At 24.6% G+C, this 27,540-nt stretch overlaps 1 protein-coding gene across 2 annotated transcripts; it reads left to right on the top strand.

The window, feature by feature from the left end:
* The first annotated feature begins 772 nt into the window (after positions 1–772).
* Positions 773–27,264, top strand: LOC145844149 (disabled homolog 2-interacting protein-like). 2 transcript variants are annotated; one of them, XM_082951511.1, is made up of 18 exons: positions 773–881; positions 1,406–1,577; positions 2,248–2,346; positions 5,984–6,126; positions 7,416–7,583; positions 10,733–10,979; positions 12,698–12,839; positions 14,098–14,245; positions 15,768–16,004; positions 16,352–16,562; positions 17,109–17,326; positions 18,281–18,374; positions 20,953–21,112; positions 21,183–21,251; positions 23,717–23,841; positions 25,152–25,304; positions 25,710–25,792; positions 27,034–27,264. In XM_082951511.1, the coding sequence occupies exons 1-18, from the start codon at positions 820–822 to the stop codon at positions 27,110–27,112; spliced, it is 2,610 nt and encodes an 869-aa protein (XP_082807637.1). In that variant the 5' UTR covers positions 773–819; the 3' UTR covers positions 27,113–27,264. The 2 variants fall into 2 exon arrangements, with proteins under 2 accessions (XP_082807637.1, XP_082807636.1); XM_082951510.1 differs by having other exon boundaries at positions 18,281–18,383.
* The last annotated feature ends 276 nt before the right edge of the window (positions 27,265–27,540 follow it).

The raw sequence follows: 27,540 nt of genomic DNA, 5'->3' as shown, positions 1-27,540 counted from the left end.
AGCCTGTTCTTATCTAACATCGTATAGTTTTTAATTTTAGTGCTACTTTAATTCGTAGAAAACTTGCGATTAATTTTATGTTAAATCAAATTTTTTCAGTCGTTAAAAGATAAAAAGACTAGAAATGTTAAAATATATAACAATATGTAAACGAATAATTAAAGTTATTAGTTTTTGATACTACTTTAGGAATGTATAGTATAAAAAAAATCATTTACCAGTATCCTGTCAAAAAATTATTATCTTAATAGTAGTTTTTTCCATTTCGTTTAGTCTGTTTTTGTGGACGTATGCTGCCAAATTTTTTTATCAACTATCATATATAAGTATAAAAAAGTAACAAAAAAAATATTGACGAACTAAGAATAATTTATTTGTAAACTTTGCTTGTATTGTTTTAACTATAAATCTATAAAAATAAGTTTACACAAATATATTTCAGCTGTAACATATGACGTCATAAACTTTGAAAAACGCACCGGATGCTAAATTTCCAAGAGTGATGACATCACAATTGTGTAAAGAAGGCTGTAATACAAGTCACTTAAACATGTGTGTTATAAACAAGCTTAGCTTTTTGTAGTATTAACAAACTAATTTTTTTATGATATTAAATTTTGACAGAAAGTATAAAGTGTTATAAATTGATTTGATAGCAAAATATAAAACAAATATTAAAAAATTGAATTAAGAAACATCACATAATCAGTTCAAAAAAACTATTAAACTAATCGTATTAAATATTAGTCTATTAAAAACTCTTTTAAAAGATCTTTTTAAGCAAAACTACTATAAATTTCAAAAGATATTAAACACTTTATGGATGTCAAATCTGTTTTTGCTGAAGAAGTTTTATACGGAGTGTGTTTTGGTACAGATAAGTTAGTAAAAGTATATATTTTAGTTTCAAACTATTAACAAAACTTTTGTTTATAACTTTTGCTTATTTGATTTTAATTAAAACTGTATTTTAAGTATTCAGCGATAAATAGCTGTGCACATCGATTTTAAGATTGTAATGTATGAGTAATGAAATAAATTTTAGGAAAAACTCGTTTTTATGAGCATTTCAAAACTAAAACTACCTTTAAATATATAGCAAAAACATTTTAAAATTATTAAAGTTTTTTTCGACATTTCTACTAAGTTTCAAAAACTGGTTATGACAACTTTCTAAAAATGATAACTTTATTTGAACTTTTATTAAAATATCAAATATGACTGTTGTTTAACTTTAATATTAAATCTAAGCTGTTCATATTTTAAATCTAATTTCTAACTAGATAGTATGAGTAATGCTAAAAAATTTTATAAATTTATTGATATTGTTCTAGTTTAATATCAACGTTTAAGATTTACCATATAAAGGGTTTCTTAACATTAGTTTATAAACTAAACCGTTTAGCTCATTGCACAACACTTTGGACACAACTAATTGTTTACAGCCTAATACTCCATTTTCTTTTCCTATTATAGAAGACGTTTCAGCTTTAAATATTAATGTTGATCACTACAATGAAACCTCTACAATTCGCACTCTTCATAAGTCAATCGTAAACAAAGACTATTGTTTTGAGGTTGGATTAATCTAATACTTATGTAAAGTTCATGATTTATAATTTAACTAGGTTGTAGTTCAAACTTTTGTCTGTTGTAAAATGTATTAAAAGTAAAGATATAACAATGAAAGTACAGCAACAGTTTATAAACTTTTATACTACATGGCAATATTTTTCATAGTTTTATTTTGTTTAAAGTTTTAGTTTTAGTTAAATTTTTCAGCGTTTTTTTTAAGTAAAAAAATTGATTACACCAATATCTTCATACTCACTCTTAAAACTTTGTTTTATATTGAAACTGTAATTTACCAACTCCTAATATTTTAAATGTGAGTTTGTACATTGTACGTTTACCAAACATGTAAAAAAATTGTATCAAAATAAGCTTATTTTAAATTTTAAAAAAAAACTAAAAATCTTAATTAAATTAACTTACTCAAAAACATTACTAGAATATTTTAGTGTTAAAATTTTTTTTATGTAGTAGCATATTTTAGTATATTTTATATAGCTTTTACTCGAATTTGTTAGCCTTCGTATGAAATCTATTATGTAGTAAAATTTAAACTTTACAGTGTACTTTACAAACATTAAAAAAATACATGTAAGTTTTAAATATTGTTTTAATGATGAAAAGACCATATATAAATTATTTTAATAAAAGTTAAACTTGACTTTATTTATTTAGCTAAACACTCCAGATGGTATAAAGTGGTACAAATGTAGTTCAGATGGTGAAAGACAATATTATATCGAAAAATTAAAGAGAAAAATAAACCCTGAACTTGTTAGTTTTGAAATACTAGTAAAGTAAACTAAATAAACAGCCTTTCATAAGTGCGGTCTAGGATAGTAGACTAGATTAATTAATGTTGCATACTTATTTGAATTATAAAAAAACAGTTTGTATAATTTTTGGCAAACCAAAAAAAAAAACAAAAAAAAAAACATACTTATTCCTATAATTTTGATTTAAGAGCAAAAAATTGCTGTTGTTTTTAAAATGTGACTAAATAATTTTTTTAAATATGTTTTTAATACTATTGTTGCAATGCTTAAAAAATTTCGTATCTAAATAAGTAAGTATAATACAGCATGTGCAAATTTTCTTTTCAACATGCTTACTTATTATTCTGCACATTTTTTACTCGTACATTTCAAAATTGTTGTACTTTTTCAAAAAAAATTTTTAACTCCAACAAACAATTGTATATAAACATTTTCGATCGTAATAAGTAAAGCATACTTCGAGCACGACGGTCTAAGTGTGTGATGGTTTTCTAGATAACTCTTAATTTGACAGCTATACTTCTCAATTTTAGTTTTAAATTTAAAATATTTATTTTAATTAAACAAAGCATAAATGCAGTCTACATACGAGAAGAAAACGATATCGCAACTGTTTAATAGTTTGCCCTACTAAGAAAGCCAAAGTTTATCACGTTTAAGTAAAGCCAGCATTAACTATGAATGCATTTATTGTTAGCTTGTGTATATATTTTTTTAATTTTTAAGACTAACTTTTAAAACGAAACAGTACTAAAAAGGGTTTTATTTCTGTTTTACATTCTTAGCTGACGTTTACTTCTATTTAGTTATATGTAAAAAAAAAAAGCTAATTATTTCAAGTCAGTTTAAATTACACTTATACTATTCTTATATTCGTTCAAACTACTTTGTTATAGAAAACACCTTATGTTAATACTATAGGTTATTTTTTTACTTAAACTAATGTAAAACAAATAAGAATAATTACTACTTTTGAAAACACTCAAAACTTTTTTATAGCTTTCATTTCTAATTTTATTCATGTTTTTCAATTTGTACCGTCAGTTACGTTTTTCTGGCAAGAAACCAAACTATAATGCTAGAAAACCTATTAAGATCTTTTCTATATATATATATATATATATATATATAGAACCTCAAAAGAAGCGAGTTTGTAGCGTCTTGTAGACATATAAAAAAGTCGCTTTTAAAGTTTAACAAGTTTTAATTTCATCTTAAAATAACCTAAATTTCAATTTGCATCTTAATTTTATTTTTATCTCTTTCAATTATCTGTCCTAATATATAGTCACTCACTGAAGTTATATGAATTTTTGCTAGTTTATTGTCAATTGGTAAATTAATTTTTGCACAAGCCGTTTTGCATGATTTTTGATAGTTTCAAAATTACGTCATAATCTATTTATGCAAAAAAATTTTAACTTTCATTGGTGATTTTGTTTTGTGCTTTATTTTAAACTTGTTTTGAAGCTGATGAGTGATTAGTCACGAAACTCGAGTCCTTTGAGTTTTGCATCTTTAAATAAACCTTTATATATATATATATACATATATGTTTCATAAAGACAAAAAAGATTGTTCAGCCAGTTCAAATTAAAAAAAAAAAGCACTTTGGTAAACAAAGATGCAAAAGTTTACAAAAATGATAAAAAAGTTATACAAAAAAAAACAAAAAAAACTATGACGTAATTTTCAAATGTTGTACAGTTCAAATATTAAGTGCAAAAATTAATCATGAATCCGAACAAACAACTAAAATTCACGAAACTGTAATTTAGTAACTATGAAATATTTAAAATTTATTGTATTTCAAGAGGAGCTTTTTTATATGTCGATAAGACGATATAAAAACATTCCTCTTATTTAAGCAACCTTGCTTTTTCAACGCATACACAACGGCCGTTGACTCTTTTAAGTACAGCCTATGGCTTTGCAAAGCTAAGCTGATAAATAAATAAATAAATACATATATATTTAATTCACAGATAATTAAATCTTACAAAAACAAAGTTTCCGGTCTTGATATTGTTTTATAGGGCAGCTGTCTAAATTGTGCGAGCATACAAAATTGCACGAGGGTACAAAACTGCACGAGTTCACAAAATTACACGAAGATACATTTGCACGAGGGGATAAAATTGCAAGAAGATAAAATTGCACGAAAATAGTTTTGCACGAAGGGTCACTTTTGTGCGAAGACAATTTTGCACGAGCAGACGATTTTGCACGGAGACAATTTTGCACGAGTTAAATTTTTTTTGTTTATTTTTTAATTTTTTTTTTTTTTTAATTTTTTTTTCTAGTTTTTTTTTTATCACTGTTACCCCTAATAATTACCCTCGGTCGGTAAGTTATCTTTTATTTTTATTATTATTTTTTTTTTTAATTTTTTTTTTTACTATCACTGTTACCCCTAACCCTTACCCTCGGTTGGTAGCTTTTTTTTTTGTTATAATTTTTATTGGTTATTTTTTATTTTCATTTTTACTATCACTGTTACCCCTAACCGTTACCCTCGGTCAGTAACTTTTTTTCTTTTTTTTATTATTGAATATTTTTTTAGTTTTTTATTTTCTGTTTATTTTCAATATTTACTTTTTCTTTATTTATTTACTCACGTGAAAAAATGTAACTCGTGCAAAATTGACCCTTGGTGCAAATTCGTCTTGGTTCAATTTTGTTCCCTTGTGCAATTTTGGCTTTGTGCAAATTTTGCTTTGTGCAATTTTGTGTACTAGTGCAATTTTGTTCTCGTGTAATTTAGTCCGCTCGTGCAATCTAGTAAACTCGAGCATTTTTGTCTTCATGCAATTTAGACCCGTTCTCTGTTTTATAACAGCTTTAACAACATAGTTGCAAGTAAGTTTGAAACAAAAAGTATATTATATGGTAAAAAACTTATTAACGAATGTAAAACAAATTAACAAAACTTATAAGTGACTACCTACTTTAAAAGCTTACTTTAATAAATAGTATAAAAGTTACTTGAAATAAAAAAGTTTTTTTTTTTTTGTTGAGCTAAATTATTTTAACCTTATAGTTAAATTAAAAATGATAACAATAATTAAATGCCTATCAGATGTATAGTCTTAGAATTTTAAATGCTTAGCTGTCTCAAAAACACTTGTATAACAACTTTACAAAAAATCTACTTTAAGTTTGAATATTTAGTTTAAAAATCTGACGATTTAAAATAAACGGTTTCAACTTATTTTTATAGTTTGATTAGAGTCAGTGTAAAAAAAGAAAAGTTTTGGGTGTAAAATAAAGACAAATCATGCGTAATTACCAAAAACTAATTGCAACTTGTGCAATCTATCCGTAGATAAAAACAATACTTTACTTTATTTCCATTCTAATTAGATACTTATATACAAGTTTAAAATAATATTTTTTTTCATAACTTTAATTTTCATCATATATAAGATTAGTTTTCATAAAAAAGTTTTATTCACAGACAAAATATTAAAATTAGACAAAATTTTTGATGCCGATGTGACCTAAACATTCTTTGGAAAAAAAAGTTTTGATTAACATTTTTAGTTTTAATATAAAGTTGTAAATAAACAAAAGAAAAAAAAATCTTACACTATTTGTTTCTTATTTGATATATGTTACAATAAACTTTGTTAAAGGATAACCTAACAAGAACAGAGAACCACATAATAATTTATATTCAAGAACTTAAGAATATTCAAACAAAGAAAAAATACTTCTGTGAAATATGTCTAGATAAAAAACTGTGTGCTAAAACAACAGCTAAAATTAACAACGACAGGTTAGCTTATGTCTGTAAAAAATAATTTAAAGTTTAATAGCATTTTTTTAAATAAAAGATTATTCTAGAATTAAAACATATAATCAGACCTCAGAAGTTTTTCAAAGCAATTGTATAAAAACGCTTTTTGTAATATACAGCATTTAAAATAAATAAGTATGTAACATTTTAGATTTTATTCAAAAAGTTTTAACTGCCAATTTATACTATCAAACTATTTTCATAGTTTTTTCTTTCATCTAGCATAACTTAAATCTAGCATGTAGCACCATAAATTGACAGTAAGGGTTTTGTTTTTCATAATTTACTACAATTTAATGAACCAAAAATTATTGACCTTTTAAATTATTAATTAAAGAGTTATAACCTTTTTTGTATAACTAATCAGTTAATAAACTACTTGGATTACTAAGATTAGAATATGGAATTTTTAAAATAAAAATAAAAAGATTAAGTTATCAAACTATTTCTACAAAACAAAATAGAACGAAGTTTAAAAAAGCAAATAACTTATTCAAACGAACTTAAAAATAAAATAAAACATTTTTTTAACTTTTTTACAATTTAATTTATAAGAGTATGAGAAACTTTTATTTTATTGTCGACTTATTAATGAAAAAAAAATTATGAACGTATTTCTCCTTTACTTTAGCTTTTTACAATTTTTAATCAATAAACTTTTCTCAGTTTTATAGATTTCAGACTTTTAAACATATTTGAAGTAATTACTTTATAACTAAGTTAGAAAAAAGCTGTTTTTTCCATAACTAGTTGGGAAAAAAGGACTTAAGTTATTAATGATTTTTAATTAAGATGTTGTGTTAATTTTCAACTAACTACTTTAGAAACGATAATAAAACAGCGTTTTGAATGTTTTTGTTTACACTAAAACCAATAAAAAAAGTTTTGATGCATACAAAATTTAAATAACTCTCTAAAGAGTTTTACTTTTTAGCTTAATTTTGTTGGTTTTTAAAAGAATCAAATATTTTACAGTAAACTATAAATAACAAAAGAACTACTTACAATAAATTACATAGTTAGTTGTTTAGCTTTACTTTTCGATTAAAGATGTTTTTTAACTTTAGAGATGTTGAAAAAAAGAATTTTTTATCTACTAAAATTAACTAAAGTAGTAAGTTGTGTTATTTTAATAACAGTACTAACATAATTTTAAGTTTTTTAAAAAGTTTTTTTATTTTCTTTAACTCATTAAACGAAATTTAAATCATATAAGTTTTGAAAATAATCAAGACTAAATTCTCTTTATTATTCTTTTTACAACTTAGCTCAATTTTATGGGGAGAAGGTTTTGAATTTACTTCTCATCCAATTAATGAAAGCATTACTGTGCATTTGTACAAAGGTTCTAAAAAGAAAAAAGACAAAGATTATGTAGGATTAGTAAATATAAATGCAAGAAAAATAAAAAATTCACCAAAGTTTATAGAGTCCTGGTAAGTTTTCAATTTATTTCAAACATTAAGTATTGGTATTTAATAATAGCATATACATCCACAAATATATAAACTTAAGATTCATTGTAGAAGGAAAGCAACTTTGTTTGGATTTATATAGAATCATAGAAACGTATACATTTTGAAAAATGCTGTACTTTTGTTAATAAAAATCAACTTATGAGAAAAACTTTTAAGAGTTCATAAATACTTTTAAACTAAAAAAAAGCAAAAAATTGTTGCATTGGAACTTATACAACTTATTAACTACTTGAAGCAAAATATTAACAAAACCAGTTGTAAAAATAAGAAAATCAGTTCTACTAAACTAATCTGGTTTTATTTTCTTTCCACCAAAATTATATTTTTATAGTCAATCACCGCTTGACACCTATTTGCAGCCCAGTGTGTGGTATTTAAAAGTCATTTTATTGTTATCAATAAAAGTTTTGTAAAACATTTTTAACAGCAGGGTCAATTATGTAGAATTCAATTATGTAGAATTCAATTATAACATATAAAAATTATATTTCAAAATATATTCCAGTTTACATTATGAGTTTGCATTTCGTTTTTTAAAATTATAACCGTATATCTAACAAACTCTACAAACTATAAAAAAAAGTTTAAACGACTGTAAAAACATAATAATATTTGGTAATAGACATTATGTATACGTTAAAATTCATACAATACCTTTAGTAAAAGTAAATTAGAAATCACTTAGAATTCGAACAGTAAATCAAAGTAATTGAGAAGTTTTAACTTAACTTTATCTCCTGGTAAAAAAAATTCAATATTTTTTTTTATTTAAAAGTTTTTTTGCTACCAAATATAAACTCCTCATAACAATGGAAACTTTTTCTAAATATAAAACATAAAACTTTAAAAAGCTCTATGAGCGGTTTATTTACAGATGAAAACAAACGGAATTAACCTATTCACAAAAACAAACTTTAGACATAATTTTGTTGAATAGCACTATCTTTCTCTTCATTTTTCCAAATGAGTAAAAGTTTCAGACTGTTTATTCGAAATATAATCCTTTTTTGACTTTGTTTACATACGTAACAGTTTTCAAACTTTTATGCAAAAAAACGTTCCTTGTTTCAGTAAAGTTAACGATATAAAAAGAGAGTTGAAATAAAAAATTAATATAGATCTTGCAAAATTAATTAACAGAATCAAAAAAAATAATTTAGAGCAGTAGTCAGAAAACTAAAATCATTCTAAGAATAAGCCTGCGACTAATATACTGCTTATAAAACTTGTTAAACAACATCTAGAATATAAAATTCTTTTTAATAAAGTTTATACACATAGTAATATACTTGCTTTAATCGCAAATAGTTATGAATTCAAACCATTTGTCATAGTGTACCATTATGATTTCGGAGTTTGTTGTAGGTTGGTAGTTTTTTTCTTTCTAAACCCTGTGTTTGTTATTAAAGGCAGTGATTGTGTTTTTCGCCAATTTTTTAAGCAACTTGCAATTTTTTTTTTTATTTCTGCGGTCCATTCAAGTTTGTTCCCATTTTTTAAGTCAGTATTCGAATCCTTTATGACTAGATAAAGTAATTTGGTGCTTCCGAGATTACGATATATACTGCGTTTACAGATATAGTATTTATTTAATTGTTAGTAAGCAATGATAATAATATTACAACTATTTTATTACATTGTGTTTGTTAGAAAAAATTCTGTTTCAGCATGAGTTTTTAAAACACGATTCACCTATGAAAGACTTTGTCTTAGAAATTTAAGAAATAAGACTTTGTTTTTAATATAGTTTTAATTATTTAATAAGGTTTTAAGTATTTTAAAGTTGAATAGAATTTTTTTAGTTATTTCTACGGAAATATTTTTTTAAGTTTATATAGCTTACATACTTATAACAACCATGTTTTATGGATAAATTAAACACTGTATTTTAAAGTTTTTATGTATTTTATATTGAAGAATAACTGACATCAGTAGTTTAGAAAACAAGCACTAGTTAAAATATAATCAAAAATATAACATTACTTAGAATATTCAAAAAATTGTATTTTAAAAACAAATTTTTGATAAGTTTTTAAAATGTTGTTTTTGACTTTATTACTATTAAATATAATCTAAAGCAGGGGTCAGTAAAATAATTACATGAAAATTCAAATTTCGACAACTCAGATTCTTAAAAAAGTATTTAACAAACCATATCTTAAATATAATTTATATTTGAAAAAGTTGAAAGTACTTAAGTAGGTTTTATTAATATCTACAAGCCATTTTTTATTTATTTATATAACTAAAAACTACTAAAAATTACTTTACTTTAAAACTTATTTTGATCATATCTCAAAAATTGTTTAAAATTGGGCAAAAAGTAAAAAATGACTTGTAGATATTAAAAAGAATTACATACTTATTTTTTTCCAAATATAAATTCATTTTGAAATTTTGTTGCTTAAAGTTTTTTAAGATGTTGAGCACGTTTATAACTTAAACAGGATGCGGTCAGCGAGTATTTTTCAAACTCTAAAAGAGACGCGGCCCGCAAAAAGTAAAACTGCAGCCCGCGAGCATGAAATCTGGCCTTCTGAACCATAAATTTTCAAAATCTACCCTAGGTAATCTTGGGTCTTGAACTTTAGTTTAAAAAAAATTGTCACGTTAGAATTAAAACTACAACTGCAGCCAGCGAAGGTTTTTATTGTCAGAATTCGGCCCGCGACCACCAATATTCAACCTTTATACTTTTTTTATTTTGAGATTATTTGTGTTTCGACAAACTAAGTTTTCAGAGCCTCCCATGGTATGATCAATTACTTATTAATATAGCCTCGCAATTTTTTCTAACTCTCATCTATTACCAAATTATGTAAATTTTACAAAAAAAATAGTAAGGATAAATCGTTATTAGTAATTATAGAAACAATGTTTTAATTAAAATTAATTTAAGTAGCTAAAAACTAAAATTTCAAATATAACTTTGTAAAACTTTATACAATATAAAGATACTATTATAAAAGTATTATCTTATTAATTATAACAATGTTATGCAAAATATACAGGTTTTTTTAATGCGTTTATTTTTAAACATAATTTTATTTTTTATTTTTCTTAATCTTTTTTTTACATACTTAAAATTTTTTAAATTTTACGTGTAGGTATATCTTATCAACACCAAGTGGTAACAATAAAAATAAATTGGGAAATCAGATGACTATCCGATTAAAAATCAAAGTAGTAAGCACCAATGTGTTACCCCTACACAATTACGAAGAACTTAATAAATTCTTTCTCAAAAATTACTTAAAAGTTTGTACAACACTGCAAAACTGTATGACTTCAGTACAAAAAGATGAGTTTGGTAAGATACTCGTAAATATTATGACAGCAAGTGGAGTAATAAATGTTAGTTTGTTGCGAGATTTTAGTCTTTAGTTAGATTAAATATGTTAAAATGTCAATAGTATTTAAAAAATAAATAATTTTAGCTAATGTAAGAGTTTTAAAACATTAAAGATAATCAATTTATACCTTTAAGTATCTTTATATTAAAAATACTTTTGGGTTATACTTAAATGTAATACCTTTTTAATTATACTTTTATTAATATACGGTGTTAAACAACAATCTTATTTCTACATGTATGAATGTGTACAATTTTTAAAAATGTAGTTCTAGATAATTGAATAAAATATAAAAACTTTTAATGTATAGTTTATTGAACGACAAAATATATGCTCAAAATATTTGGTCGTAGGACCTAGTGCACGAAAAAACCTTTTGGTTATCGAGGCGCACACAACGGATACCTTTTAACGTCTTGTCCAGGACATTAATAGTCTAAACTTTAGTTTTACGAATCTTCATAACAACTGTTTAAAGCTTACTTCATGCATAAAGTTAAAACATGTTTACTTTCGAAAAATTATAACTGACTAGTATAATTTTTTAGAGAAAACTACCAAGCACTAAACGTGTATTAATCAGAACTACTTTATTGCGTTTGCACCATTTATAATATTTAATTCGATAATAAAATTTTGTTACGCACAAGAGTTACTCCTGTACTGGTAATGTTTCTCTTTATATATAGACCATTATCACTATGAAATCAAAACATATGTTTTTGAACAAGCTATTAAGAAATGTTTAATTACCTTTATCAAAAAAATTTATATAAGCAATTACTTTTTCAATACTTATGAGAGTAAAGACTTATGTAGTGGTCATTCCCTTGTAGCCAATTAATTAAATGCCTTTATGATATATTTAAAGTAGTGCAATCAGCAATAAATAGACGTTAAACTTTTAACTTCATATAAATAACTATAAAACTACTAGCCACTACAAACAACTTCTAAAGTAAATTCTTAAAATTAGTCTGTAAAGTTTTATAAAACGTAACTAAACTATGTTTTATTAGCAAAAAGTTTATTGTAAATATGCATGTGAAGTTTACAGAGTACAATATAAAGTTAGCAGTGACTTAAAAAAAGTCAAAAATTTTGTTTTTATCTTAAACAAGTTGATTGACTTTTAAGTACGTTAAATAAGTGTTTTATGTAAATCTAGTACATTCGTTTTTTCATACTTAAAGTATACTTTATAGTATTTACAAGCTTTACGAGCCGTATTTTAAACAGTGTGAAGACTTTTTTGTTGTAACTAAATGAATAAAAAGTTTTTTACTAAATTTTACCCCATTTTATTGACTTTTTTTTAACGTAAACAAAGTAATACCGTATAGCAAAAGCATAAAAAAAACCTTAAAATATAATTAAAAATGTGGTCATTTTGCTCCTTTTACTTGTTGAAAAACTTTTCATATTCAGCGTTTAAAACTATTGTGTACACACCACCATTAAAATACTTTACGGCTTAATTTTTTTTCAAATAATAAATATATTAAACTTTTTACAATCTTTATTCAAAGTATTTAATTCTATGTTTAAATTTAAAGCATTTTACAATTTGTATAAATATATAACCTACTTAGCTTTACTACTCTAGTTTACAAGTTTTGTGAAAACAATAACTTATGGTACGATACCTACATAGCTTTTAATAATTGATTATAAATAAAACTATAAGTCTTGAACTCATAAAGTTTATTGGTTTTGCAGGATTTCATATGTGATCTGGTTTTTAGTGAAACATCTAAAGCTGAGGAAGAATCATTAGTAATGAGAGGTAATACAGTTGGTACCAAATCAATGGAATTTTTACTGAGACTTTATGCGATGAAGTACCTTAATCAAACATTCGGTAAAGCTTGTTGATAGGTTAACGTGTTAAATATAATATAGCTGTTTAATATTGTTAATATTTTTAACACGTTTATTTATTATTTCTTATAATTTATACAAGTTTTGCTTCTAGTGGCGAAATTTAATCAAAATTGTTTAAACGTAAACTGTATCAGTTTAAATTATTTTGTTAATTGAATTAGTATTGTTTAATAAACTAACTTCATCTAAATATTTTGACTTATTGTTTATCTAACAGTCAAATTAAAGATAATTGAAGTTCAAAACTTTTAAATCGTCTTTTTTTGAGCTTAGAAATATCAAGTTTTAAAATAATTTTTGATATCTATGATCTATAAAGACTATTTTTTTAATAAAATAATTATAAAACGTTGAAAGACTGTTCAACTTAAAAAGTTAAAAAGTTTTTAACTTCAACTATCTTTAAAGCTGTTACATTTAACTGTTATGTAAAGATTTAGTTTTAAGCTTATAGTGCTTTAGAATAAAGAATAATTATGAATATTAGTTATATTGATACTCGTTAGGTTTAAACATTTTTACTGTTCAGTAAATATGTTATCCTTAAAATTATGACCTTGTTAAAACTACTGCTTAGAATCAAACTTTAAATTTAATTTTAAGTAGTTTAAATAAACTCTGTAAAAAATGTGGTTTTGATGATTCAAAAAATCATTTATTTTTAGTTGTAAAAGTTGTTTTTGAATATTTTTAAAAAAGTTTTTTGATATATATTAGTTAAAATACCCAATTTCATCAAGTAGTAAAATTTAAGACTGATTAACAAAGATTTAAGATACATTTTTAAACTATGAAAAGTGAAATCAACAAAGTTAGTTTTTAGGTATTTTTGAGGTCGTTTTTTATTTTTATAGTGGTTTTCTAATTTTAGAGATATCAAAACTTTATCTCAACATTTTTTTTTATGATCTCGTACTAAATTTTACAACTTCAATTGTAATCAATCTTTTAGCTTATTTGAAACTATAAGTTAACGAACTACAGAGTTTTCTAACCACTGACTTCTAAAACTAAATTAAAAACAACACAACAGCTTTATTTTTCCATTTACAATCGCGGGCTCATTATTGCGTTGTCTAATCAGAACTGTCTTGTTGTATTTTGAGCCTGTCAAATAATGTTACTTTTACTAAATTTAAATAGTTTATTTGCAAAAACTTGTTTTATTTCGATGTAAAAAAAAACTGTGGATTAAATAATTTCTTTTAGTTTTAAATCGATTTATTTTACCTTAGGTGAACTTGTAGAATCAATTTTTGAAATGAAAGAAGATTGTGAGTGTGATATTCAACGTCTTCACCCAGAATCTAATATAAAAGAAAACCAACAAAACTTAATAATTTTATGTGAGATGACAATCGGAAAAGTTTGCAATTCAGTTGGGTACGTAAAAAACTGTAAAATATTGTGTAGTCGAACAAACATAAAACTCACAATAGAAACCAAAATAAAATGTTAACATTTGTTGTAACAAAAACTAAACAATTTCTGTATTGAAAATTTTATTAGAACAAAAAACTTTTTTGATTACTAAGATGTATAACACTTAGATTTAAAGTCTTTTTTTTATAAAAGCTAGTCTTGTCCGCGATTAAATACAATTTAAGTATTTTAGCATTAAAAAACTTTACCATAAGTATAAAAATACTATTTAAGGCTTTGTAAACATTTTAGTAAAAAATAGTTATTTGTTTGAGTTTTTTTTTTCTTGTTCAATTATTGCAAAACATTTCTTTTTTTATTTTACTTTATATCTTAGAATAAACATCTTTATACATAAATATTTAGCTAAAATATTTTTAGGATAACAGTTTCAAAAGGGCTACATACAATCTTATTTATAGTGTTACTTTTTTTTTTTTTTTTTGAATATGTTAAAAATGATATAAATATTATACACTAGAACTAAAAGTTATTTTTTATGATTTTATTATTAAAACTAAATTAAACTTTTAATCAATTAGTTTAAAAACTTTATGAACTTTACATAAAACTGTTTCTAGAAGTATTTAAATGAAAATTAAAACAAAAACGGTATTATGTTTTGTGTGAATAGCTTTTACACTTTTTCACTTATACTTAATCGTTAAACTAAAAATTGTTAAATTGAAATTAAACTTCATATAAAAAATTAAAACCTTACTATCTTTTTTTAAACAAACAAGTACTAACACATTAATGTTAACGAGATTTTAATAGCTCGTAATATAACTTTTCAGTTACATACCTTTAAATTGCTATTGTTTATTAAACAACAAAAATACGCTTAAAATATTTGGTCTTAAGACTTGGTGCACGAATAACCTTTCGGTTATCGAGTCGCACACTACGGATAACTTTTAACGTCTTGTCCAAGACAATTAAATTATCATATAACTCAATTGCCAGCTTAAAACAAATCTAGACTTTTTTAAAACATATTTTTCTTTTTTATTCATTCGAATATATGAGCACTAAATTAATTTAACAACTACATTGTTATCTCAACTCTACCTTTTAAATACATACATTAAAAATATCTGAAGGATTTTTTACTAATCAATAGAGTTATATACTTAATTAGAATATTTACTACAAAGAACTTAATTTTAGATTGTTTATTGATTTTCTTCTAAAATATAAATTAAAATACTATTTTTTATATATATAAAATTTTAGAAAACTGACTTTTACAGTATAATTCATAAATTTTGTTTTTTGTGTTTTGTTTTTTTTATTTCAAGTTTTTAATACTAAAAAATATTTTTCACTTTTCTCAAATTTAATAAGGTAATAAAGTAGCTCAATAACTGTGAGGTATTTCTATGTATCAGGTCATTTGACCATATTTTATAACACTGATTACTTTATCGTTTTCATTAAAATATATAAATTAATTTTACTTACTATTTGTCTCTTTTCACAGAAACTTTCCTCATGAACTGCGCACGATATTTTCAAGGTTAACCGAAAAACTGACTTCAATAGGACGACCACGGATCGCTTTCAGAGTAGTAACTGCTTCCTTATTTCTACGGTTACTTTGTCCTTCCATTCTCAATCCGATTCTATTTGATCTTGCTGACGAAATACCTGGTGTGAAAGTTTCAAGAACGCTCACACTGGTTGCGAAGGTTTTGCAAAATCTAGCAAACAGAAGCAGGTAGTGTTTATTTATATCTTTAGAAAATAATAATGAAGAGAGTTTTTTTTATGGTGTATATACTAGCTGTTTCAACTGCTAGGTTATTAAATTTCTACTAAAATAAGGCTTGAAAAAACTTATACTAACAAGAAATTAACAACAAAAACAAATACTATAGAAAATACATTTTTCATTATAAAAGTTTAAAACTAAAAATAGTTTAATAAAATTATTGTTTTCATTGTTAATTTTGTTTTTTTTTATGAAATTAGTATGAAAGCCATAAAGTTAGAATTAAACTTTCAAAACTTTTTTACATATAACTTTTGTAGAAGTATCATATTGTATCTAACTGTTTTTAAAAGGTTTTCCGGCAAAGAAGAATACATGGGGTTCATGGATTATTTTATAAGAACAAACGTTGACAAGCTAACAATGTTTATTCAAAACATTACAAACACTCAGTTAAGTTTAGATGCTGTAGTTGGATTTGAAGGCTGTATTGATCTTGGAAATGAGTTAGCAAAACTTCATATGTTCCTTGTCAACTTGTTTGAGTCATCTTCTGTTGACTCTGTGAGCTTTTTTATTCTAAATTACATAATCAGCCATAACTTTTTTTTCTTTGAGATATAGCTTGATACTATTTGATTAGTAGTAAAACCATTTTCTTATCTTGTATTTGTTTTTTTTTAATTACAATTTATTCTTATCAAAAACAAATTTTGATTTAGTTATAGTATAATATCGTTTTTAGAAAGACTTAAAAGTAAAATAACTATTTTCAACTAGAATTTTAAATAGTTTGAAAAACACCTGTCTTCAATAAACATTAAAAAAACGTATTTTATTTTTACTTTATAACTATTGCTACTCATCTTGATTAAATTTTAGAAAAACTAAAGTCATTATTTATTTTTTTACACTTTTGTTATGATATTGAAAGTACTCAAAAAAATTTAAAAACATTTAGGACTCATTTATTTTTGTTAAGCCAAAATAATGTAACACTTTAATAAAGAATAGAAGAAAGTTTTTTAATTACAATAAATTTTTATCACAAAGACCAATATATTCTAAAGTTTTTTAAAGTTATGAATTAATTTAATACTTTTTTTTTAGAAAACATATGCTTATTTAAGACCTCTTCCTTCAATATTGCATGATATTAGTCAACTACTGGAAGTTCCAAAAATAAAAAAAGTAGGCCTGTCAAAAGTTTCAAATGAATCTAATTTATTTAAAGCTAAACAAAAACAACACTTCAATGTAGTTACTCCTATTACATTACCTCATGTTTTAGATGAACAACAGAATAAAAAAGACGAAGATAAAAAAAAGTTTATTTAACTTTTGTTTGAGTTCAATAGTAAACTTTTTTATATTATTTAATACTACAATACAAGCGTTATTTTAACCTCGACGTTTTTTTAAGGTTTTTTCGTTTGTTACTAAAAAAATTTACACGTTATATATATGGCATAAATTAACAAAAAAGTCTAATTTGTTTAAAAATATGTTAGGCTTGCGAGTTTAGATCGAGCTATATCGCCCCCTTACTTTAAGAACTACTCTTCAAAACAGACAGATTAACTGAATTTTGTTTTAAGCTTTTAACAGGAATTTATATAACACTTTTCTATATTGATCTTTTTTTCTTCATTGTACAGCTAATCATTTTTTTATTTTTACCAGAACTTTTGTAAAAGTTTATTGGTGATCGTTTTTATCTTTACTTTAAAGCTTGTTTGACAGTCATTACTTAAGTTTTTTGTTTTTATAAACTATTTATTATATCTGAAAATAATATTGCAAACAGCACATGTTTGTAAAGGTAGTATAACTTTTGTTTATTATAAAAACGCCTAACACGAAGTTTTTAATATTTCAAACTCTATTGAAAAACCATTCCTTGAAAGTATAGAAAGACGACACTTAAAAAATTTAGATGCAGATTTAACCTATTCGAAGCACAGCTCCGTAACTAGATATAGTTTTAACTTTTGCCATATTGACTTGCTCTTTTTATTTTCTAGCATTTTATGAGTAAATTTCTAAATTTAAAAATAGAAAACTAACTACTAGTGTTAAAATATTTTGCAGCATAAAAAAAAACGTGAAAAGTTTTTTTTTTTTTTTTTATAATGTACTCATTTTATAAAACAAAATATTGTGTTTTGTTTTTCCTTTACTCATTATAGAAATTTATAGTTAGTCTAAAAATAATTTGTTTGATATTGACATTACTTACATTGAACTCAGATTGTTTTTCTAGCTTTTATGATCTTTTACAGCAAGCCTGATAACATTCCTGACAATGACGTAATAGAGTTATCATACAGATCAGAAAACGAATTCTTTAACAGTAAGCAAGATTTTGAACAAATGGTAAACAAAGTATGTTTTTTCTGTGTTTTTCTTCAGCAATTTTTTTTTTCTAACAAACAATTTTTTTTTTCTAAAACAGTTTCTAAACCATATAGGTTTAGCAATAAGCAGAAAAAGCATGTATAATTATGTATAGTGTTTATGTAGGTATTAACTATAAATGAACTTTATGGTTTAAAAACAAAGTTTGGGATAAAAACATAAAATTATAAAATTGTCTACAAAAAATACAAATTTAATAAAAGTAGGCACTAACCTCAAAAAGCTCTAAGAATAGGCAAGTTGTTAAAATGAAAATTAAATTGAGTTGTGCAGAAATGTTACGTCATAATAAATTTAACAAATTGGTCAATAATTTATACAGCTTAAAAACATGAAGTATTAAACTTGCAAGTGTATGTGATTGTAATGTGAGTGTTGTGAAATAAATAAGTACGTAAGTAGACAGAGTTATTTAAAGTAGAATCGTCGGTTGTGGGGACAAATATTCGATAAATCTTGCCGCTTATTCAGAAGTAGGTCTTTATCTTCTGCTGCAATTACTGCTCTTTCTGTATTGCAAGTTGGGCAAATTCTACTTACTCCGTTGGATGCATGTTTGATCTTTGAAACAATACTCCACTCCATGTTTGGCCTTTTACCGTACCTGTAAAAAAAGCTCCAGACATAATCCGATAAACGCGTACTTTATTTTTTATTCATATTTTTAAAAGTATGTTTATGGTTAGCATATCTATCCTTGAAACTACCTGCTGTACTTCCGATATAAATTCTATCTGGGCCCTTACTTTCAACTTTAGCTTTATAAATTACATTTTTAATTAAACAATTACCTTTTAATGGGCAGTTATCTTTGTTTAATTTACGGCAATTACATGTTTTAGGCATATTACTTAACTTATTACTATTAGGGTTAGTTGGTTTTGAATATTTATTTATAGTTTTATTGTTATGCATTTTGCTTATACTTTTAGCGCTATTATCACTTACTTGTTCTAAGTTTTCTTTTATCATTTTAGAAATACTTCTAGTTATACGTTGATTATTATAATCTACACTATTAGGATTATCATTATCGACTAGCTTTAAAAATTCTTTACCTACATTTATATTAACTAAGAATTTTTAAAGCTAGTCGATAAACACTTCCCCGATAGCCACTTTTATAACAAAATTTTTAATAGAAAGACAGTTAAAATTTCTTATAGTTGCATGAGTAATGTTAAAACTTTAATACAATCGCACACCAAAACAGTAATTTCAAACTTTAAAAATAGACATATCAAAGCTAATACAAATAATAGTTCTAGTAATAAAATAAGTAATAACGTAGATATGTACAATATTTCTAATTATACTAATCCTATTAATAATAACAGTAATAATAAAAAAAATAGTTTTAGTAATAGTAATAATAACAGTAATAAGGTAGTTTCAAGGATAGATATGCTAACCATAAACATACTTTTAAAAATATGAATAAAAAACAAAGCACGCGTTTATCGGATTATGTCTGGAGCTTTTTTTACAGGTACGGTAAAAGGCCAAACATGGAGTGGAGTATTGTTTCAAAGATCAAACATGCATCCAACGGAGTAAGTAGAATTTGCCCAACTTGCAATACAGAAAGAGCAGTAATTGCAGCAGAAGATAAAGACCTACTTCTGAATAAGCGGCAAGATTTATCGAATATTTGTCCCCACAACCGACGATTCTACTTTAAATAACTCTGTCTACTTACGTACTTATTTATTTCACAACACTCACATTACAATCACATACACTTGAAAGTTTAATACTTCATGTTTTTAAGCTGTATAAATTATTGACCAATTTGTTAAATTTATTATGACGTAACATTTCTGCACAACTCAATTTTATTTTCATTTTAACAACTTGCCTATTCTTAGAGCTTTTTGAGGTTAGTGCCTACTTTTATTAAATTTGTATTTTTTGTAGACAATTTTATAATTTTATGTTTTTATCCCAAACTTTGTTTTTAAACCATAAAGTTCATTTATAGTTACTACCTACATAAACACTATACATAATTATACATGCTTTTTCTGCTTTTTTTCTAATGTGTGTTAATATTTTATAGACTCCGTAGATCTGTTCTTAAATTTATTTGAGAGCAGTGAAACGCTGTTAGTTGAAATAAAGTTTTAGCACAAGAACATCTGTGGTGTATATTCCGATAAGCTTAGCTTATCAGGATCTTCAGGATTTAACGCCTTTTAACCTTACATCTTATATATATATATAAATTGCTGATACTCTTAAAACAACCTAAATATAGAATGTGTTTTATTTTCTCGATAAAAAATAAGAAACCAAAAGATTGTTTTAATATGTTTATTTTAAATTTTAAATCTTTAAATTTTGCAGGAATTCCAATATAACAAAACGTTTTACTTAACTTATAACCTTCGTTTGTTATACTGGCGTAAAAAAAAGCACAGTATATGGTAATTTTTCTTATGAACAAATAAAAAAGTTTAAGTACATTTTTTTTATAATTTTATATAAACTTGAATTACTTTAAAAACAAAAATTTTCCTTGTTTGATACAAAACAGCTCTTATTGGATAGTACTGAAAGCTTTGATGTTTCAAATGAAGACGAAGTTCAAAGGCTCTCATTAACTTTAAAAAATATCAAGCTGTCTTTTAGAAACCCTGTATTTCAACTAAAAAGAAAAATTAGTACTGTTTTTAATGAAGCTGAAGTAAATGAAGGTAGTAAAACTATTCACTAGTTGTTAGATAGAAGAAGGTTTTGTATATTTATATTTTCATTTTTTAACAGATACGCACTCTTGTATTAAAGACATTGGTTATGAAGAAATTGTTTTATATAAAAATAAATCACATATAGGTAAGAGTTATTAATAAAAACAATATGCTGAGAAAAACAAGTTAATTTATTTAAGTTAAAAACACAGTATCTAACATTAATAGTGTACTTTTAAGTTATAAAATTTAAAGCTTTTCATATTTATTTATATTTAAATCTTACAATCAAAAGAAAACTACAGTCCGCGGTTTACTTTTCAAATAATATGGTAATTGATAAATAAAAAAATAAAGTTTTGTGATAATTAACTAAATTTTATAACTATTAACTACTTGCGCTTTAGCTATTTTAAGTAAATTTGTAGAAAAAACGTCTAAAACTTTAAAAATACACCTTAGAAAATACACCTGTACACAAAGAGAAAATATAACTTAGACCTGTTCTTTCGGTAATTAATTCTCCTCCACACAAGCTAGCAGAATGGTGCGTGAAATTTTTAAAACCATTATAACTGTTATACTCAAAATAATGCACAAGAGACTCGTTTAGTTTTTCTAGTGAAACAAAACAGTTAAACATCAGTGAGAAGAACATTAGTTTGTGCTTCTTTAATTTAAATTCTCTATTTATTAACTAAACAACTTAGGAACGTATTAATCTAGTTGTGAAAGAACTATTGGATGTTGGGCTAGCACCAAAAAATTTAAAACCAGTTGTTTTCAAAGAACTTAAAAGTCAGTCTGTTATTGAATTGAATTTAGCTTTAACAACTAGATGTTTAAGCAAACTGATGGAATTTAATTGAAATCGGCATTCAAACCAATTCTCTCCAATATTTTGGTTGGTTTTCATGAAAAAACTCATTAAGATATTCTCTTGTTTTTTATAATTGATTTGATGATGACTCATTTGCTATCTTTCTAGAACAAATATAGATATTCATTCGTTATTATCGAAACTGAATGAAATGCACAAAAACTCGGAGTTCACTTGGAAAATTACCCATAACAAACTGGCGCTTTTAGGTGTTATAGCTCACTGAGAGAATCAGAAATAAATAATCACACTAAATCAATAAAAAACTTCTTTGAAAAGAAAGCACTAAGAAAATCAACAGCACTATAAAATTTATTGGATAAAATACTTTTATAGATTTTCAAATATGTAAACTACCTTTTAATAAGTTTTGTTTTACAGACAAAAAAAACGAAAAACAAAGGTTAAACTTTACCTAGTTATTTATATTTTTAGTTTGGTCAATATAAGCATATATATGTTGGTATATAGTCATTTAGTTTTCCTTTTTTATGTCATACCATTACTTATATAAGTTTTGTACTATTCAAAAATTCAGTGGATGTTTTAATATCTGAATCAATAAAACCTGTGTTTATATTCTATTCAATGTTCTGTAACACTGGCCGGCAACTTTTTATTATTAAACCAATAGAAAAATAATTTATTTTGGCGAAGTTTGAAAAAAAAAAGACTTTGCAGACTGGCGTTTCAAAATATTTATACTAAAAAAATTTTCAACTCTTCAAAACCAGAAATTAATGAATAAATAAGCATTACTACTTCGGAAAATCCACTTAAATGCAAATTTGTAAGTGTTGTTACAGTTATTTGAAGTTAAAAATACTTTACGGACCAGATATATCTTTTTTGCAGGCTGTTGCTTGCCAACCCCATACTTTGAAAATATAAATTCAATTTATAAACCAAGTATAATTTTTCAATTTTTATTTTTTATTTTTATACAGAACAATTGTCGGCAAGCATTTTGTGGGCAAAATTTATATAATAGAAATATCCGCGGGCCGCAGACATAATATCAGTGTTTGCTCATCACTTTCAAACCTCAGATATCTTGTGCATTTTTTTATTCGTGAGCCGCAGGTAGTACCTTTCATGAGCCGCATCTTATTTAAAATAAAAACATTACCCATCTTGGGCCTAAGTTTTCCGACTGCCGACCCCTGATGTAGAACATAATAATATTTTATAACATAAATGCATTCTTCGACTTTTTACAACTGATCATTCTGAACAGTTTAGATTATCCTAATCCGACTGGATCTTAATTAAGTAAAAGATAACTAAAAGTTTACTACAATAAAATTAAAAAATCTAAACTTTAAAAAAATAGCCACAAAAGCACAAAAATATGCTTAATTAAAACTAGTCAAAAATTTTACTAACCTCATAAATTTATCAAGTACAAACTAAGTTAAAAATAGAAATATCACGACTGAATTTATTTTTAAACATAAAGAAGCTCAATTTACAGTTAAAGTTTTTAAAGAACTGACCTTGAACATGTTTTTTTAAGCTTCAATCAATTGTGCTAAACATTAAAATAAAGTATATTTTAATTAACTAATAGCTCATTTAATTTATCAATTTTAAAGGAATCAGTTTCTTTTTCTCATACTATGTCTAACTTTTTGTATTTTCGTTTATTTTATTTTACTTAAAAAACATACGGTTCTTAAAGTAATTTAAAGTTCATTGAAAAAGTACAAAACTTACAGTATTTTTTGTAGGAAGCTTTGAAGAATACAAACCAGTTAATCTTATTCACTTACGATCAAGTAGTGGTGTTGAAAGAAATGTTTCAATAGAAACTTTACAAAATAGTAGAAGAACTGGTTGCAACAGTTGTTACTCTGTTTGTTTGTTTTATTTTGGTTGAAAATTTTTCTTTTTATACAATCACAACAATCTTGTAGAAGTTTTTACAAGCTATAGCTAAATTATTTATAACTAAAACTACTTAGCTTCTTACTATTTTACATGCTATACTTTCGCTGAAAATGTGATCTAAAAATTTACATATTTATCTTTAGCTACCAGAGATGCCATATAGACTTTAATCTAACAAAGCCTTTTTCTAATTTAAATTTTAAGGTTTCATTAATTAAAAGAAAAATTTTACATTCTTAATTCGTTTGTTTTTTACTGTAGTTTTCATCCGAATCACTTTTTTAATTCAAACTAATAAATTTAAATTTATTGAGAGTAAACAGTAATTATTTAAAATGGTATAAAAACTTGTTTTCAAATAGACTTTTTAAATTAAATGTTACAGATTACATTATAAGTAGTACTCAAACTTTGTTAGGATGAATATAGTTCTTAATAGCTAGCTGTTAATTAAAAATTTTGTATGCTTGTTTTAACGTTTTGGTTGTAACGCAAAGTCTAAAATTATGTATGTTGTTCATTTACTTTAAGAATTGTTTTTTTAACTATTCTAAATTATACGTTATAGTTAATAAAATAGTGGTATTATAATTTACAAATATTTTTTTGACTTTATTTTTTTTTTTTGGTCTATTTCTAACTTGTACAACTCGAACTTGTACTTATTTCAAACTCATATAGGATTAGAATCAGGTAAAAAAATTAAAATTAATGATTTTAAGTCAAGATTTTAGAATAAATAGATAAGTTAAATGTTTATGGTATAGTCTTTTATTATTACAGTTTACGATAACTGATAAGGAAAAAGTCCAACGAAAATTATAAAGGTTTAGATTTTAGACTATCCTTGTAAATTTTACACTAATTGCAAATATGACATCAACCTGTATCGATGAATTAAAAATCTGAAGATTTTAAACTTACAAAATACATATGAGAGTATAGAATTTCAGAGTATAAATGAGCAAAAAATTGGTATTTTTTGAATGTGTAGTTTGAAAAGGGACAAGTTTTGATTTTTTAGTTATAAATAGTAAGAAATTTCTATTTAGTCCAGCTTTGTAGTAGTGAATGACTTAACATCATTCTTAATAACTTGCACTTTAAATTTAAAGTTAATCTAAAGTTCATTTAATAAGTATAATGTAAATATTAGTTATGTTGTTAACTTTGACTTATATAAGGTAGTTATTTATCATTTATAAATTAAATCTGTTATCAGTTTATTTTATTATGAATAGCTAAAAGCTAAAATTTAAATAAACCAGTTATTAGAATACTAAAGAACCAGGATTAACAAAGAGTGAAAGCTTTCCAAAATCAAGGACTATACAAAAACCTATTAGCAAAACTGGAAGTGCTAGGAGAAGTTCAAACGAAAACCCATATGACAAACTGTTTTCACCTTCATCTTTTGAACATTCAATAGTAAACTATGTTTAATTTTGTACAAAATTTAAACTAGTGCATTTTTTAGTTTATAATTAATTTTACATAATATTTAGACTTAATTTTTTTGCTTTTTATTAATTTAAATGTTTTACCATCTGTAAGTCAGTTTATATTTAGTTTTAATATTTATCTTAAAGAATTTTTTAACAATAGTTGTATAATCGTTATTATGAAAATAACTTATTTTCTCAACATAATGCTCAATTAGTTTAAATCAATTCGCTAGAACTTTTAAACTTTAAAAGTATATAAAAAATACTGATATAAAACAATAAACATAACAAAATAATTAATAGCTAAACAGAATAAAACCCATCATAATGTAGCGTTTTACAGTATGAAAACACAATAGTTTAAACTGTAAAAAGAATTTATTTTAAGTCACATAACGAAGATTTCGAAAATTACTACGACAGTATTGAACTAGATGAAAAAGATGCTAGAATAGCTTATTTGGAGTCAGAGTACGTTTAACTTATTTTTTTATTTTTCTAGTTAAAAAATTTTTAATTGCTTTTTTATCTTTTGAAATAAAAAATAGTTACCGATTTTTCATAATTTAAAACAGCTGGTTGTAGCTAAAAAATAGTTATATTTCAACTATTCTGGGCAAGACGTTAAAAGGTATCCAAGTGGTATATGACTCGATTAACGAAAGGTTTTATCGTGCACCAGGTCATACGACCAAATGTTTTGAGCGCTTTTTTTGTTGTTCAATAAACAATGATATCTTCAGAAAAGCTACTTATTTAACTAATCAAACGACGCAAAAACTATATTCTTTTATTTTAACTGATAATGTTTTAAATTTTGAGATGTTAACGGTTTGATTGCATAAACTTTTTCAACTTTTCCCACAAAAAAATGCTTTAGTACAGAAATAATTAATCCCGCTTGTTTAAACTGGTTTCATTCGACTATGTCTACCTGATAAGTTTTAACAAACGCGAAACTGATCGTACATTTTCTGGAAAAATGTTAATCATAGTCGTGCAGGGGAAAGTTATAGTTTGAGATCAGGTTGCGCAATATTTTGGTCTAAATAATTTTAAAGGTGTATGGGCACTACAGCGGCAGTCACTGCATATTTTGAAGTTTAATGCAACTTTTTTTGTTTCTGCATCAGTCCACACTTACTTGAATTTTAACTCCTAGATTTTGCTACACTTTTTAAGTTGGATGTTCAAAAAGACATAACCTGATAAATGCTTGTTAATTATCTGTACTTTACTTAAGTTTTTTTTTTCAATGACTTTTTTATTTAATTTTGGTGATTTTCTTTTATTATATTTGCTATGCTGGGCGAATGAAGTTAGATCTTATGTGTTAATGAGCATTTCACTGTTCAAAAACGTTTATCTTTTAGAAAAAATGATAATAAATAACTCAAACATTTACAAAAAAAATTATATATGCATATTTAAAAACAATAAAATTATATTTGTACTTAAACTAAAATAAAAAGAAATAGTCTATAACACAGAGTATGGAAGCTGATATCAAACGCTTTAAATTTCTACAATTGTCATTAAATCCGATATTTTAACTCATAAGCTGAAAAATAAAGTTAGAAACTTGGTAAGACGTTTTTTAAGTTTAAATCCGGAAACTTTATCACGACTAGAACAATAAATAGCCGTGAAAAAAAATTATGATTAGATTAAATTAAAACATACTCTAAAACTAATCAAAACTAAATTAACAGAAACAGAAAACTACGAAAAATTATAGATGACCTAAAAGAAGAAATTGATAATAAAATAAACTACGGATCAAAAACATAAAAATTGAGGCTGTTTCAACTAGTCTATTAAAAATCGATAACAAAAATTAAAAACAAACTATGATGATTTTGTTTAAATGTTTTCTTTGACAAGTTTAACGATGGACTCTTACTTGCAAACTACTTTTGAATTGTGCATATGTTCTTTCAACTTTGTTAGAAATAACACAGTTATTCCGTTACTTAAGTCTAAGTGATAAAAAAAGTTATATTCTGTTACATTCGTTAAATAGCTGTATGATAATAAAAGCAGTGAGTTTATAACAAGCCTGTTTTGTAAGTTTTTTCCTATTGAAAAACATAGTAAATAGAGATAAAAACTGCTTTGTTTAAAGATATAGTGGTTTTAAACTTGTTTACTTAGTATCTGTTCAAATTAAAACTAAACACTAACTTGTTTCAGTTCCCATTAAACACACTAGAAAATAC

Source organism: Thalia democratica, chromosome 9, assembly GCF_965202585.1.
Source record: "Thalia democratica chromosome 9, ktThaDemo2.hap1.1, whole genome shotgun sequence".
NCBI lineage: Eukaryota > Metazoa > Chordata > Thaliacea > Salpida > Salpidae > Thalia > Thalia democratica.
This window is presented reverse-complemented; position numbering and strand designations above follow the sequence as displayed.